This window comes from Canis lupus, chromosome 6 (genome assembly GCF_003254725.2).
Source record: "Canis lupus dingo isolate Sandy chromosome 6, ASM325472v2, whole genome shotgun sequence".
Classification (NCBI taxonomy): Eukaryota; Metazoa; Chordata; class Mammalia; order Carnivora; family Canidae; genus Canis; species Canis lupus.
Window position 1 is genome coordinate 22,044,110 of NC_064248.1, and position 16,541 is coordinate 22,060,650.

General features: G+C 43.5%; 1 protein-coding gene and 1 long non-coding RNA gene across 4 annotated transcripts in view; one reads left to right on the plus strand and one right to left on the minus strand.

The window, feature by feature from the left end:
• Positions 1-255: 255 nt before the first annotated feature.
• Positions 256-16,541, minus strand: part of DCTN5 (dynactin subunit 5) — a 31,631-nt gene continuing 15,345 nt past the window's right edge. Inside the window, exons 5-6 of one of the 3 annotated variants that reach the window (XM_035717626.2) lie at positions 14,791-14,893; positions 256-11,521 (exon numbers count right to left, since the gene is read on the minus strand). In XM_035717626.2, coding sequence (XP_035573519.1) covers positions 11,424-11,521; positions 14,791-14,893 — 201 coding nt within the window. In that variant the 3' untranslated portion in view covers positions 256-11,423. Of the gene's footprint in view, positions 11,522-12,411; positions 13,442-14,790; positions 14,894-16,541 lie in introns of those variants that run through there. The other 2 variants (XM_049111287.1, XM_035717627.2) reach the window with 2 other exon arrangements.
• Positions 11,519-14,919, plus strand: LOC118354986 (uncharacterized). Its single transcript, XR_004816548.2, has 3 exons — positions 11,519-11,895; positions 14,082-14,165; positions 14,781-14,919. It is a non-coding gene; the product is annotated as an uncharacterized LOC118354986 (long non-coding RNA).

Here is a 16,541-nt window from a genome sequence, read left to right on the forward strand (position 1 = left end):
TATCTCCCTCTGCCCATTTGCCTGACTTCCCAAAGTAGAGTGGAAACCCTACAACGGCAAAGTACCCAAGTTAGAAGTCCTTTTTCTGTGCCCCTTTGCACCCTATGATGTTTTGGACAGAGCCCAGCAAATATCGACCATATTTAAGTATCTCTACCTGCCTCCCAATAAACTGAGAGGCAATGATGACGTCTTTCCTAGCCCATGTTCCAAGCTCCCAGAGTTGTGCCTAGTAAAAAGAAGTAACTGAAATGCTTGCTGAATAAAAGGAAGTTTTTTAATTAAGTTGCTATTATTTATCCTTGTGGTATGTATTTTTCATTGAAATTTAAAATATGTAGACAAAAGGTTTACATATCATAACTGTACAGCTCAATGGATTTTCACAACTTGAACCCACCCCACATAAACACCCAGATTGAGAAAGAGAACCCTACCAGCACCCCAGAAGTCCACCCATGCCCTGTTTTGGGCAAAACTCAAAACTACCCCGTAGATTGAGGACTTGTTAGGAGACTTACAGGACTCAGCACAGAGTCTTACTATTAGCAGGCTATAATTTATTACAGAGAAAGGCCACAAAGCAAAGTGAGCAAAGGGAAAAGGTGTATAGAACAAAGCACAGAGAAAACCGCGCAAGCTTCCCAGAGCCCTTTCCCAGTGGAGTCACACAGGACACACTTAATTCCTCCAGCACTGAGTTCTGACAACAAAGGTGAAATGTTATTTGCCAGGGAAGCTCCATAGAGACTCAGTACCCAGGGCCTTTCCTGGGAGCTTGTCAACAAGGTGCTCTCTGCCTAGCACATATCAAAATTCTGGATTCCTGGAAAGAAAGCAGGTATTCAGGATAAACCATATTGTTTGCAACATTTAGGCAGAGTGAGCCACTCGTCATTTAGAGTATGTTGAGAACCCTCTCGAAATCCAATTATCCAGATGTCAGCCAAGGCTCAGCCTTACAAACAAGGAGAGTAATCTCAGGCCTACATTGTTAACTCTCTTCTGCACTGTCCCCCACCTTGGCCGTTGGCCCAGGCTTTATGCAGCAAATTTATTATCAGTAGAACCCCCTGCAAAATGATGAGACCAATCTGTAGTACTGATCTCAGGCCTGTTAGGGGTCCTGCATTTAGCCATTTAAAATATATCCCATTAACCATAAAAGTCTATTTTAGATATGTTATTGTCAACTATACCTCAATTAAAAACAACAATAACAACAACAACAGTCTATCCTAGAAAGCCAAGCAGCTTCCTCATAGAAAGCCAAGCAGCTTCCTCACTCAACTTCTGTATGATTCATTTCTACCTGGACCGTGGGACCACATCCAGGTCCAGCACAACTGTGTGTGGCAAGTGCAAGCTGCTCTGAAGCCTTCCAGGGCTGAGGCAGTGTGGTGCTAGGGCACAAAGACATAAGTACAATTGGGCACAAGGTCCCCCTGGAAGTGAGTATGCAATGTTAGGGTACCTCAAGCAGGACATACGTTAGATGGTGAAGGTTAACAGGGCCCCCAGTGTAAGCCTCCTATTCTGTGGCCTCCTGCCCTAGAGTTTCCAGTCCAGTCTGAAAGATCCAACCAGCCCTTGGTTTCTGAAGGGCAGCCTGAAGGCAGTCAGTTGCAAACAGTTTTGCTTGTTCATGAACAAATTTATGCATCTTGTGAATGTGCATTCTGTGTAGGAGAGCCCGGAGGCCCTCTGTTGTCACAGTTGGCACTGCCAGGTGTGAGCATAGACTCAGTGGTCTTAACTCTGAGCACTCCAGTGCATAGAAAGGCAGCACTGAAGTCTTGTCAGGAAGAAGGGAAACCTTCCATGAAAAACCAGGATCATAAATGCCCCCCTCCTACTTGCCCAAGGCTCTCCAGGTGCCAGGACGTCAGTCCATTGTTAAAAACCCCTGGAGGCCCCAATGTTCAGCAAACCAACAACATTCTTTCAATCACCTCTTATTCTACTCCAGGCCTTTTCTCTGCAAGGGATGTATGCAAGAGGCACAAATACATTTTTGCAGATAAATATTTTTTTATCTAACTTAACCAGAAAGACAAACTCAGGAATTGGTCAGGATGTGTCACAGGGGTTGGACTGTGTCCCTACCCCACCCCCCAATTCCTAGGTTGAAGCCCTTACCCCCAGGACCTTAGAATGTGACTATATTGGGAGACAGGGCTTTCAAAGAGGTGATTCAATTAAAATTGAGACATGAGGGTGGGCCCTCATCTGATCTGACTGGCGTCCTTGTGAGAAGATTAGGACACAAACAGCATAGAGGCGACTATGTCAGGACACAGGAAGTGACCATTGGCAAGCCCAGGAGAGAGGACCAGAAGAGAAATCAAATCTGCCAACACCTTGCTCTTGGACTTCTGGCCTCTGGAGCTATGAGAACACATAGTTCTATTATTTAAACTCCCAGTCTAAGGCATTTTGTGATGGCATCCTAGCTGACTCATGAGGATGAAAGCCTGAATTTTCAAAAATTTTAAAATGGGTTTACATAACCTCCCACTCTTTTATCCAGTGAACAGCCAAAATCAATCCCTCTCTTAGAGTCAGATAATGAACCTACCTTACTAAGTGTGTATGGAGGGAGAGGGAGTAAGGAAGCAGCATCCGATCCATCTATCAGCCCATTGTGGTAAGTTCCAAATAATATAGAAAGCTGGACACAAGTCAACAGCAGTGAGACATCCCTGTCAAGAAGGCCCAGAGTCCAATCTGTTAACAGCAGGCGGAGGGGTCACAGTCCCTATGATGTGCCCTCCTCCAGTGTGCAGCTGTTGGCAGGGATCACAAATTTGGGTTCAGGTAGCCTCCACATTAGTTATAAAGAGCCGACCAGCAGCTTGATTTTAGATGGTCCCATCAGAGAAGAAGCCCTCTTCTGTGGGCATGCATATATGGTCTGATGATCCAGCCAGCGTCCATGATGGAGGTTTTCATCACTTAGAGCTTTACAGAAGGGGTCCTACATCTCTAATGTTCCCAGGGTCAATATTCCTGCTGGGCTGAAACAACTCGCGGCAGCCTGTAGCAGTTTGCAGCTTAGTCATGTCCAGACAAGAATCTGTGAATTTGGGATTCCAGAAGAGCCAGCTGTTTTTCTTTGGCTTGTTGCAGAAAGACATATCACAGTACCAGACAACCATGGTCCAGGTTCAAGTGACAAGCTAGGCTTCCTTTTCCCGGTGTCAGTCTTAGAGTCTGAACTGACCCGCTCAAAACCATGCACATCAGACTAGCTGGTCATTGGTCTCTACATATCACACATTTGATTTCAACTAGGGCTCACTGGCAATTTAACTGCTTTTTCCAATTCCAAGTGTGAATTTCCATACAGAAATTGCCTCTCTTTTCATGTTGTCTCCCCTTCCAGAAGTTCCAACAGACACAAATCATAGCAAAAATCATGAAGACTTGTCTTAGTTCCAATATTCAAAGAATTTACTCCAACACACGCATCGATAGCTAAAAGGAGGAAGCTGTATTCCACTAACACCTTATTTTTTTTTACACCTTTCATTGATCAGATGATCCCTCCAGCATTTATGAAATTAGAACTATGAAACATTTTAAATCAATTTTATCATATTTCCAGATTTAATAGCCACAAAATACAAAGTCATTTTTAAAAACTTCCTTTTTTCCTCATTGCAAATTTACTCAAACCCCTAGCAGTAAATTCAGCACTGATAGGATTCTAACCACAGGTCTGAAGTGGTTAGAAGCTAACTCTTTTCTGCAGAGGCAGAAACAACCCCTCATAAGATAAGACCACTTAGCAATCATGGCATGTATATTTTATTCCATTTAGGAACATTTTTTAAGAAATGGTGAAGCACTGAAGAAACTTTAATTTCCTTTGACCTTTAACAACTGTTTTCATGTTCCTTTCTAGTTCTTGTCAATGTGGACTTTCAATGGGTACAGCTGCAACTACCACATTAATACCATTGATCTGCAGAGTGTCAGGAATACTAATAGCCAACTCTTACTGAGCCCTTACTAGATGCTGGGCATGGGGCTAAGAGCTTTACAGAGATGATCTCCCTGAATCCTCACAAAGACCTTATTCCCATTTTGAAGATGAGGAAATGAGCACTTCTGGATTAGGTTATCGCCCCAGGTCCTATAGGCAGGAGGTGGCAGAGCTAGAATTGCAACCCAATTCTGCTGACTCCAAAGTACCCCTTATGCAGCCTCTGGGGGCCCTATCTGTCTGGCTAGCCACAAATACCAGATTCATTTGTTCACTCCCTCCCTCCCTATCAAAGAGCAGCATGATGTCTCATGGACCAGAGAACCCTAAATGGACCTAAAAGCAGCATGATGTATATCTTAAACTCATGGACCAGAGAACCCTGTTCAAACAACAGTTCCTCCCCTTACTAGCTGTGTGACCTTGGGCAAGTTACTCAACCTCTCTGTGCCTCTAATCCCACGTCAATAAAATGGGGATCATGATAGTGCCCATCTCCTAGGATTCTGGGACATGCCTATCTCTGAAGATTCCTGTGAAGAGCTTCTAGGAGGAGAGCACTTCAAACACACCAAGCACATGGGCATGCCAACTGTTGTTATGATTACTGAAATAAAGAGAACCTGTGGCTATTCCCAGGGAGCTCAGGGTCTCTAAGAGGTCTTGCAGTTCCTGAGTCTCAGATTTCCTTATTCTCCCCTTCCTCTAGCCCTACTACTTCCCCGGGCTCTTGCTGTCCCTATGCAAAGTCGGAAAGCCCGCCTAGCTGACACCAAAGGTTGAGATGAATATAGCTGAAAAGAGGTAGGTGGGTAGGGTCGAGAAAGACCAGGGCTGAATGTCTAGACCCACGGTCTGAAAGCCAGAGAGGGTGTGGACTCCATTCTTGTGTCTCTTCTCTTGGATGATTTTCATATGCACAAGCCATCTGCATGATGTCCAATGGACTTGGAGATACAAAACAAGCCATCTCCTCTCGTTGGGGAAGCAGGGACGTCCTGTGCTAACTCTTCTCACTTCAGGGTCTGGGTTGGACTGCAGAATGACAAGTACATGTGGCCAACCCACCAGCAAAAACTTCAGGAAAACAAAGGATTAACTGATTGGGCAGCAAGGTTCCTTCTCAGAGCCACATGCTTTGGAGGCCTGGGATATTGGGGGAACTGCATAAAACATGGACTTTGTAGCCAGATAAGACTTGGCTTTGATTCTGGCTCAGTCATTAATTAGATGTGTGACACTGGGCAAATTTACTTAACCTCTATGAAGATCAGTTTCCTCCTCTGAATAATGAGTTATAAAAATCCCTACGTTTTTGACAGTTGGGAGGATTAAATGTTCTCTAATAAGTGCCTGGCAAGGAAGGGTAATTTCTGTTCCCCATCTCTTCTTTGTGGTAGATTGATTATAAATGAACAGATGTTCTTAACTTTATTCTAAATTAAAAAATATACAAGAATATTATACCTTATACTATTAGGAATTTCACTCAAGATGTATCATTTCGTAATAACAGTTGTTAAAACTACCAGTCATTGAGCGCTTACCCTGAGCCAGCAGTCCTGCCTTACATGTATGAATGCATTTAAATTCTTATTAACAACCCCTATTCATGTTCCTCATTTTATGGATGAGAAATCTGAGATTCCACAAGGGGAGATAACTTGCCCAAAGTCACAAGGCAAGCAAACAGCAGGGCTGGGATTTGGTCTGCCTGTCTCTGATGCCCACACCCTTCACCACTATGACCTGAAAAAGGGCCCCCAGGAAACTCTGTTTCCTTGGCTTTCTCTCCTACTAATCTATAAGACCCTCCAGGCACATGATGAGATGAGCACTGGGTGTTACACTGTATGTTGGCAAGTTGAATTTAAATAAAATTTTTTAAAAAGTAAGATTCCCTCCAGAAGCGGTCTGGCTCCATCTTATTTTCTACAGGAGCTAAGAAAGGCAGGGCCTGGTACTCAGCAGCAGCACAACAGGTGTTTGTTAAATGAGTAAATGCGAGATGTAGCAAGTAGTCAGGACCCCACCTTCCTAGCCCAAGTGCATGTTCTAGAAAAGTACAACCAGATTACTGGGGGGCTCTCGAAGTGTTTCAGTGTTCCTGGACTTACAGGAACTGGTTCAAGATGGCAGGACACTTTCCTGACAGCTCTTTTGAAATAACAAAGCCTTAACACATTGTCTCAACACTGCCAATGGCATTACAGGGGCCTTGCAGCACCACAGAAACTATCCCCCAGGGGATCAGCTCCCAAGATCTAATCACCCAAGGCAACCAACCAGGTCCAATAATGCCAATTTGTCCTGGAAATAGCTGAGGGCAAGTCAGAACATGTCTGGGGCTTCATGTTCTAGACCCCTGTGGGCTCTCACTGGCCAGATCAATGCACCAAGAAAGGCCTCCCTATCCACCAAAATCCCCTCTTTATAGCTGAAAAACTTCCAAGGATGTATTAAATAGAAGCAATGTTTGTCTGATTCACGTCAAGTCTGTCAGCACCCACATGGGTCAGAGTGACAAAGAAGGGAACTGTGGCCTCAGGCGCTGAGTGAAATGGCCCATGCAGAAGTGACTAATTCAGAAGCCACTGCAGATCCCAACTAACCACAGGAGCCCTGTGTAACCACATGCAACAGAATCCACCAACAGGAGGTGCACAAACCAGTCATTCGTCCTTGTTTCCTGCACCAGGGACCCTGCAACATGAGACTTACTTAGGCTGGGTAGGGACTCAGGGGTGAAGGAACTCATATCCAGGTAAACACTCTATTAAGTATATGCCAGATACCCACAGGCTCACACCGGACTCCTTAGCTGGTGTGGGCTCAGACAAGAACACAAGTACATAACTAGAATGCTATCTAAATCTTGACAAGGGTCCTTCCACAAGGTGTTATGGGGGTCCACAAGGAAGCAGTTCCAGGCAGAGGAGCATCCTCTAAATGGCTCTTTATTGGGCACTACACTTCTGATAAGCAATATCCTCTCTGTGCCAGGCCCAGGTACCTCTCAGGAGGCACCCTCCCTCCCAAGACCAAGGGTAATGAGATTGGAAATGTGGTAAGGGTAGGCAGACTGAGGATAGTGAGGACAACTGGAGAAAAGGAAGAGGTGTGAACTGGACAGGTGATTTTTCCTCCCTAGCAACCATTCATCCTCTCTTCTGGTAATATCACCTCCTCCACACACACAACCACCAGGCACCACTTTGCAGTCTATGTGGGCATGTGCCCCACCCAGGTCTAGGCAATCAGTGCATTCCACCTTCCTGGCCATGATGATTACTTGAGGCTTGATAGCTCCCAGGTTTGGGCCAATGAAAGCCAGGTCCACGGGTTTTGTCAAGAAAGGGGAACTTTGGGGTGCTTGGGGGGCTCAGTCGATTAAGTGTCTGCCTTCAGCTCGGGTTATGATCTCAGGGTCTTGGGATCGAGCCCTGTGTCAGGCTCCCTGCTCAGTGCGGAATCTGCTTTTCCCTCTCCCTCTTCCCCTCCCCCTGTTTGTGCGGTCTTTCTCACAAATAAATAAAAAATCATTAAAAAAAAAAGGGGGGGAGTTCTTTCTACTAATAACTGGAACTGCAGGGTCACTTGTGAAGCCTGAGAATGAAGCCAACTCAAAGGAAAGCAGACTCAAGAACTGAAGAGACAGGGCAGCCCGGGTGGCTCAGCGGTTTAGTGCCGCCTTCAGCCCAGGGCCTGATCCTGGAGACCCGGAATCAAGTCCCACGTCGGGCTCCCTGCATGGGACCTGCTTGTCCCTCTGCCTGTGTCTCTGCCTCTCTCTCTCTCTCTCTCGCTATGTATCTCTCATAAGTAAATAAAATCTTAAAAAATAATAATAAAATAAAATAAAATAAAATAAAATAAAATAAAATAACTGAAGAGACAGATCCCTGATGATGCTGTTGTGAGTCTTGGAATATGGCCTGAAGTCCAATCTGGCCCTGGCCTTATCAGCCCCATAGGCCAGTGAGTTCCCCCTCTACCCTAAGCCAACTGGAAAGAGTCCCAACCAAGGTCTCTCCCATCAGTCTGCTCTTCTGGGAGTATTGTGAGGACAAGATACTTTCTTCTCTGGGTTTTAATTATCTGGTGACAGATTGTCCCTGGGGTGAGAGCCACCATGGAGACAGAGTCCAGCTGGCCTTTCCTAGGACACAAGACTGTCAACAGCCTTTCTAACAGTATCAGTCAATAATTAGACTCTTTTACTGTTTGAACTAGCTATTGTTTCTGTCTGCCCAATACCTTGCTTTGGTGATGGACTCTTTTCTCCACCCATTCCCACCATGGAGGGATGGAGGAAAGCTCATGACCCAGATCAGGTCTATGGTACAGCCCTGGCCACAGTAATTAATCCAAAAGGGTATGGGACTTGCCAGAAGCCACTGAGAACCTTTCTGTGGGACTTTTACAAATTAGTACTGGAGGGAAAAAGGCTTTCTTTCAGGGTCACCAAGCTGGAAGGGTATGCATCTGGAGCTGTCAGTTGCCACATGCCCCAATGCGTGGGGAAAGCCCACTCACAGTAGGAGAAAAGGAAGCCAACACACAGGCTTGGGAGAGCTTGCTTACTGTCTCCCTAGTCCAATCTCCCCCTCTCCTTTTTACTGTTAGAATCTCCTTCTTCAGAGTTTTAGCTACCCAAACAGTGACTAAATTTACAGCCTCTCTTGTAGCTAAGGGTGGCCCAGTAATTTGGGTATTTGATGAGTTCACTGAGCCCAGCTACCTATTTGTCCCGAACAACCTGCCTATCCCTGCACTGTTAGGAGGGATAACTCGTTGGAGCCACAGTATTTCCATGGTCTCTCTGTTACAGCAGCCTCGTCTGTACCTTTACTAATGTGCAGGTGAAAAAAATATACAAGACAAGGGGGCCTGGATGTCTCAGTCAGTTAAGCATCTGCCTTCAGCTCAGGTCATGATCCTGAGGTTCTGGGATCAAGCCCCTGCATTGGACTCCCTGCTCAGCAGGGAGGCTGCTTCTCTTTCTCCCTCTGTCCCTACTCCCTCTCATGCACATGCCCTCTCAAATAAATCAGTAAAATCTTTAAAAATAAATAAATAAAATATTTTTTAAAAAGATATAGAAAACAAAGAGCTCTATGGGGTTTAAATCTCTGGATACAGTTGTCCCTGTGGTGATGATATTATTACTTACAGAGTGCTAGGAGTTATCTTTAATGTTTATATATATAGTAGCTTATTTAATCTGAACCAATTCTGTGGGGGACACTATTGTCATTCTTGTCATATAGGTTAGGATACCAGGGCAGAGAGATTAAGTAACTTGCTTAAGGTCCATATTACGCTGCCTCTCAAACTAGTCTTTTCCATGATTTGTTGCGGAAGCCAATAAAATCCATTTCTTACTTAAATTGGCTCAAGCTGCATTTCTGTCACTTGCAACAAAGCATTCTAACTGGATTTTTGTCTAATCCAACTTGCAGATTCCTCTATAGAGTGCCAACCATATGGTACGGAATTTTATGACACTATTTCTTACAGCAAGCAAGACAATTCTACAATTCTCTCATGGAACCTACTCCCATTTACCTTCAAAACTGCAGCTACAAGACAACAGGGCACATTGCAAGGAGTCAGTCATCTAAGAAGGGACACTGGGCTTCCTGTCTGTGACAGACAGTGTTGGATGGTTCAATCAATACCATCTCCCTCTGGCTGGGGGAGATGCCAGAAAATGATTTAAAAACAAAAATTTGCAGCCATTACAAATTGCAGCCATTACTGGTATCAGATAGGACTCGTAGCAGATGTGCTCCAAGGGAAAGCCTAGTCTCATCTTACTAGGGGAGAGCTGAATTGCACGACTAGGCTGCCAGATATACCTGGGTCAGCTACTTCTTCACTGTATGGATTGTGCCAAGTTATCTAAGATCTTTGAGTTTTTTTCTCATCTGTAAAATAGGAATAACATCTACCTTACTGGGTTGGCGTGAGCCATAGCAATATAGTGAATGTAAAATTTATAGCAAGGGACCAGGCATGCAGTGAAGTCACGATCCAGGGGTCCTGGGATCAAGCTCCACACTGGACTCCCTGCTCAGCAGGGAGGCTGCCTGACGAAGTGAGGTAGCCATCATGGAGGTGGAGAGGGATCACCTTCAAATGCTTTGTTTTGCGTGTTAATCTTTTAATGCACAAACATAAAAAAAAAAAACGACAAACTGGAACAGTTTTACATTGACCTAGAGGAGATCACCACATATAGCCATTTTAACAAACCTCATAACCAGATATTAAGTCAGGAAAGCTCCTGCTAGATCCTAACCTTCAAGGCTGGACTACCTTATCCTGTTCACAGCAGAATCAGAGCATTAAGCAAAGCAAAGCCTTTCAGACCTTCCTTTCTAACTCTTCCTTTTAGACCAAGAAGTCAGAGCAAAACCAGGCAAGGTTGTGTTATTCCCCAGGAGAGAATTAAGAAGAGCACTAGTAACTTCATTTACTCCTTGGGGCTCTGTGCCCACAGAATGATTTAAGAGTCCCCTGTGTATATATGTGATTGGGTCCAGGTACAGATATTTTGGTCTGAAATGTAAGGTTTATGGCAAATACGAGTGGGTGAATGGCTCTAGCCCAGAGGACAAGTGTCACAAAGGCTACATCTTCAAGGAAATAAGGCATATGCTGTTGCCTCCAAATACTGTGAGGCAAGGAGTGACTGCTAGACTAATTCATCCACACAGGAGACTCATACCTAGGTCTTTGCAAAAATAAAACCCCTTCTAGTGAAAGCCAAAGGCCCTAGAACAGAATGCTAGATAGCCTTTTATTAATCACCCTGGGTTAAAATGACATTTAAGATCATTTTGGGAAGAGGAGAAATGCTAACCACTCCTACCTTCAAGTTTTAGTAGCCAAAAGGAATCTGGGCTCTGAAAAGTCACAAACACTTTTTCCCCCCCACGACCATTAGCAATTGTAGCAACTGGCCAAATGTTGCTCTCATTGAAGCTGAGAGTGACCCATGTGGGAGGTGCTCACTGTGTGAGCAGCTAATGGCCATGAGTAGCATGCGAGCTTCACGACCTCCACCTGGGACACGCCCTGCTCTGCAGGCCTGTTTCAGCAGGATCCCATCACCCACAGCACCAAGGGGTGGGAGTGCTGGGAACAGATGATTCTGTGTTCCACAGATAATGTTATGAAGTGACTGTTAATAGATAAGACCATTAAGCACAGCATTTGGACACAATTCCTCCAGACGTTCTGTTGTCAAAGTCTTAAGAGCTTAGAACCTGGAAGGATTGGGAAATTCTAAAGAATTAAAACCAGACAAAGAAAAAAAGAGGGCAGAAGGTATCAAAGACACAAGAGCTCTTTGTAGATGCTGGCTGGCTCACTTTGTCCCCAAGTTCATCTTAGAGCTCAAACGAATTCAAGACACGAGGCAGAGACATTAGACCTGTGTCAAGGGCAAAAACTTCTGGTAGTAGCTCTTGGTGACGTCAATCATCAGCTCCTGGGTACATTCTGGGAGCTCCCCTGAAAACAGTCCTGGAGAAAGAAAGACCTGGTCAACGAACTGGAGCCGAGGAAAGCCAGCAGTTTTAATTTCCATTTAAACCCCTATGAGGCCCTTTTCTTTACTCATGAGCATCTAAATGCTAGGTCTTCCAGCTTCAACACTAGCAGAATATTTTTACTGACCGTATCTTCAAGATGGAATTTTTGTGTGTGGGGGGAGACAAACAATAATACAAATCCTCGAATGGATAAATATCTTCCAGATAAAAGCAGTTAGTACATTATTGTATGATTTAAAGAGTTAAGGCATCTCTGACTACATGGGAGGTTGTTTCAAAGATTGGTCCATCCCCTGGATTGTGGTGTGACACCTACAGGGCAAGCCAAGGTGAACACCCTTTGAGGTAAGAAACCGCTCTGTTGTTCATACAATGAAACTGAATCCAACCCCCAAACCTGCTACATATAGACAAATCGTGGATGGGAGTAGAACAGAAATATCCTATTGAAAGACAAAAAATTGTATTTAAAGATTTCTAGGAAAGAGGCACTCCTGTACACTATGGGTGGAAGCATATATTTGTACAACCATTTTGAAGAGGAATTTTGGAAAATCTAGCAAAACTTTTAAAAGTTCACTCTGTAGCCTGAAGAATGACTTCTAAGAATTCATCCTCCAAATAACCTTGCCCAATTAAACAATATATGTACAAGAATATTAATGCAGCAAAGTTTCTAATAGTGAAAATCCAGATACAGCGTCTAATGACCCATTATACCAGGGAACTGATCCATTACACTGTGGTGCTTTTATGCACTGAAAACCACATAACCATGAAAAGGAATTAGGGGAATCTCTACATACGACAAGAAAAGATGCCCAAGATACACCATTAAGAACACAAGTTTCCAAACAAGAGAAAGTGTGAATCTGTTTATACAGGTTAAGCAGTTTTATATATCTGTGTTATATACACAAGTACATATATACACATATACAACACATACCTCTGCATTAATATGCATACAAAACAAACAGAGACACTTGCATACATATATAGAGAGAAAATAACAGGTAGGATAGAAAAAAAAGTCTAAAAAATACAAAATTCTCACAGACATCTACCTTTTACAAATGAGCAGCCCATGTTAGATTTGCAAACATATGTTTGGTCTGTACAGTATTTAATCTTTTTTAAAAAGTTAGCAGCCAACCCTTAAAAATTCAGATATATCCCATAGAAATTCAGATTTTTAGCTCCTCATGAAATATCAGAAGTTCTTATAATGTTACGCCTGTATTCTGGGACAGCCATGATAGGCTATTACTTCAATCACTTCTGACTCCTACAGGCAGTTTAGGCTTTTTAGTTCGTGACCCAGATTCTTCCTGGATGATTCTCCTTTCATTTTGTTCCACTACTCAATGTCACACAGTGGAGCCCTCCAAAACTGTGCTGGCTGTCCTACAGTCTTAGGCTTCTTTATAAAAGATGTAAATTGCCAACAGCAGTATCTAGATGTTAGCATTTCCTTGTGAAAATACTGAAAACAAACATGGGAAGTCTCTTGTCACAATGCACAAAGTACTAGACTCTAAATAAGGATTTTAAGTGCTAGTCAAGGCTTTCCTATGAACCAGCTCTGATCCTGTAGACAGACAATCCAATCTCTCAGTTTCCCCATCTACACAATGATCTCTGAGGTCTCAGGCAGCTTGAATCCTCCATCAGAACCTCCAAACACAGTGCTTATTTGGATTTAAAATATCAAGTAGTAGGGGCGCCTGGGTGGCTCAGTGGTTGAGTGCCTTCGGCTCACGTTGTGATCCCGGGGACCTGGGGTCCTGGGATCAGGTCCCGCATCAGGCTACCGGCAGGGAGCTTGCTTCTCCCTCTGCCTATGTCTCTGCCTCTCTCTTGGTGTCTCTCATGAATAAAGAAGTAAAATCTTTTAAAAGAAAAAACACACAAAAAACAAAACAAATACCAAGTGGTGTCTCCCGCCTCAGTCATCAATGCACAAAGACCACACCTGGTTCTAAGAACCTTGAATAAGTTAAAAGAGATTAAGGTATTTCTCTGGCAATTTACTTCTCACCTCAGATCAGATAACTGTCTGACAATCAACCTAAGACAAAGGCTGGGGCTATTCTGATCTGCATTTGCTAAGAACAATGAGACTTTTCCACAGTGGGAACCCAATATAGGGAGAATCACTCAGCAAGGCTCTCCTTCCTCCTCTGCAAATGCAGAGATGCATGGAAACAGCAGAACAGCCAATTTCCTCCCTAAAGATTCTAAGTGGATGATTTTGTACATCTCTGAAACCCAAAGTCAATGATCTGAGTGATGAGTTTTTTAATTAGAAAAGCAACTAAACCACTCAGTTGGTGGTAGATCTCATCTACTGTCAAATCTCTTCCTACATAGCATCTTCCATCTGTGAATCTCTGGTGTGCCCTCTGTCCACGCTGCATAAGTTCATCCATATAAAACCATATGGAGAAGAAAAGAGACTGCCTTGGGGTGGGATAGTGGACATGAGATTTTCTTCTTCCTTCTGATTTTCTGTTTTCCAAATTTTCTAGGATATGCATGTATCACTTTTGTTTCCTCACGTGTTTGATCATTTGGAACACTGAGTTGATGAAGGCTTTACCTGATGGCATTCTGTGAGCCAAGATCGAGAGGGGATGTACTTGCTTCTCTTGGGTGTCCTAGAGCTATCATTAGTCTTAGACCACGGTTAACGTCAAATTTTCAGTTTGGGCATTTTTGGGCAATGTGGGAAATATAAACTCAAATCTCCAACCAACATGAAGCCATTGTTAGAATTCTCTGGAGAGAAATGGAGACTTTTTCTTTTTCTACCCAGAACCCAGGCCAAGAGAGTCTTGTTTCTTTATACTTTTCCTGGGCTGGTGGCGGGTTTACTCTCTATCAGCTTTTTGTTGGGAGATCACACTTTAAGAGGATCTCTCTGTGGATACAAGGCTTTCTCTCTCATCCCTACAGGAGTATGAAACCCTAAACTACTCTAATTAGGAAGCTACATAAACCTAACCATACTTATAGTGAGAGTTTCTTTTCCTCTTTGTTTCTGACCCTTGAAATTTCCTTATGAACCCAATTATGCATTTGAAAAGATACTGGTTATATTTTAGATAGCATTTCTAGGTAATCTGTAGCAGGAGAATTTTTAAATTAGCTAGATCAATACATTGTAAGAGATAAAAAATTGCGTATGTTTTTTCTTGTGATGGAAAATGAGCTTTCATATTCAACAGCCAAGCTTACCTGGGCAGCCTGAGAAGACAGTGAATGGTGGCACCACAGTTTCTGGGGGTAATACTGTGTTATCAAGAATTTTGCAGCAGTCTTTCAACACACACCGGCGCCCCTGAAATTAAAATCTTGTCACTAGGAAATAGAGCAGGAAATGCTTGAATAAAAGTTGCCTGGTCTGCTGTATGGAATGCTATTTTATATTTTCTCTATCCATGCTATCATATAATAGATAAGGACAATGACAAGAGGTTTGGTCACAATTCCCTATTTTGGGTGGCACCTGACAAGCAGGAGGTAGGGATATGAATGTGCATGTGTATGTGTGCATGTGTGCATGAACTTGGAGAAGGGTTGAATGCTAGGGACAGTTCATGTTATCTTTGGCATTACAGATTCAAATTCAGTCTTCCAAGAGTTGTGCGATTTTCTGCTTGTCTTTTAAAATGCAGTAGACATTTATTATTATGCTTGTCTGACATCTGATCTCCTTTCTTCTGTAACAGAACCTGTATTGTTCTTGGAAACCACCCCTCTGCCCATCACAGTCCCCTATGCTAACCCCAAGCCCCAAGCCTGGCCACAGCAACTGATGTGGGGAATGAGCCCAATCAGTCTGATGAATCTTATTCTCAAAGATTCTGCTGGTATTACTGGGAAAATAGCTTTTTCCAGTAGGGTTTCTGGAGGATAGGACAGACATTTGGACCAGCTGTCTTGTTTCCATGAGTGAAGAACCTGCCTGAGAACCTTCCAAGGGAAAGGGGGAAAGAGGAGACTAATTCTCGTATCAATCGAACCCTTGGAGCCACTTGTGCATCGAATAAGAGTCTACTTTTTACTACTGGTTTGTATTAGCAAATATGCTCATTTTGAAGGTTTAAGCCAAGCCTTATGCTTGACTTATCCACTGCTGCCACTTTTCAATTCTGCCACCATTCACAGCATTTTGAGGGCAAGAAATAAGGTCTAGTAGATCCATCTGTCTCCTGGGTTAAGGGAAAGGACAGGCTTCTGTTTACAGATTAAAGTTGTGCCTCAGACTACCTGCTGGGTAAATGAAAGTTTGGGTTTTCGTTGACTGAATTTACATCACCAGGGCCTGTGAGTTCACTTGTGCTCTGGTCAAATGATCTGATAAAACATACTTGGCTGACAGGGATGCCTGGGTGGCTCAGCAGTTCAGCGTCTGCCTTTGGCTCAGGTTGTGATCCTGGGATCTTGGATCGAGTTCTGCATTGGGCTCCCTATGGGGATCCCGCTTCTCCCTCTACTGATGTCCTTGTCTCCCTGTCTCTCATGAATAAATAAATCTTTAAAACCATACTTGGATGACAATGTGGAATCCCTAACAACATCAAGACAAGGCTAACCTGTCCAGATTTCAGATTTTACCAAAGAATATGAAAAATATTTTGACTTGGTTGTATTAAAAATTTCCCCATTACTAAAAAATACCCAAATTGCATGTATTTCCAGGAATTTTCAGGTAGATTACCAAATGAATTTTTAGAAAGCTTATACCTTGAAGGTATGAATTTCTGAAGTGACTACTAAGCTGTCTGGCGAGGTGAATAATAGCCTTGGCAATCCTTGGCGCTCTCTGTGGCTTAGGAACAAATCACCACCGCAGCAATCCGTTCATTCTTGGAAAGTTCTCTCCCATGAATTACCTGCTAGTGGCAATTCCAAAAATATAGCAGCTGGCCAGCTCCCCTGGTGACTCTCAAATTAACTCAAAGATAGCCTATGACACCTAGGCT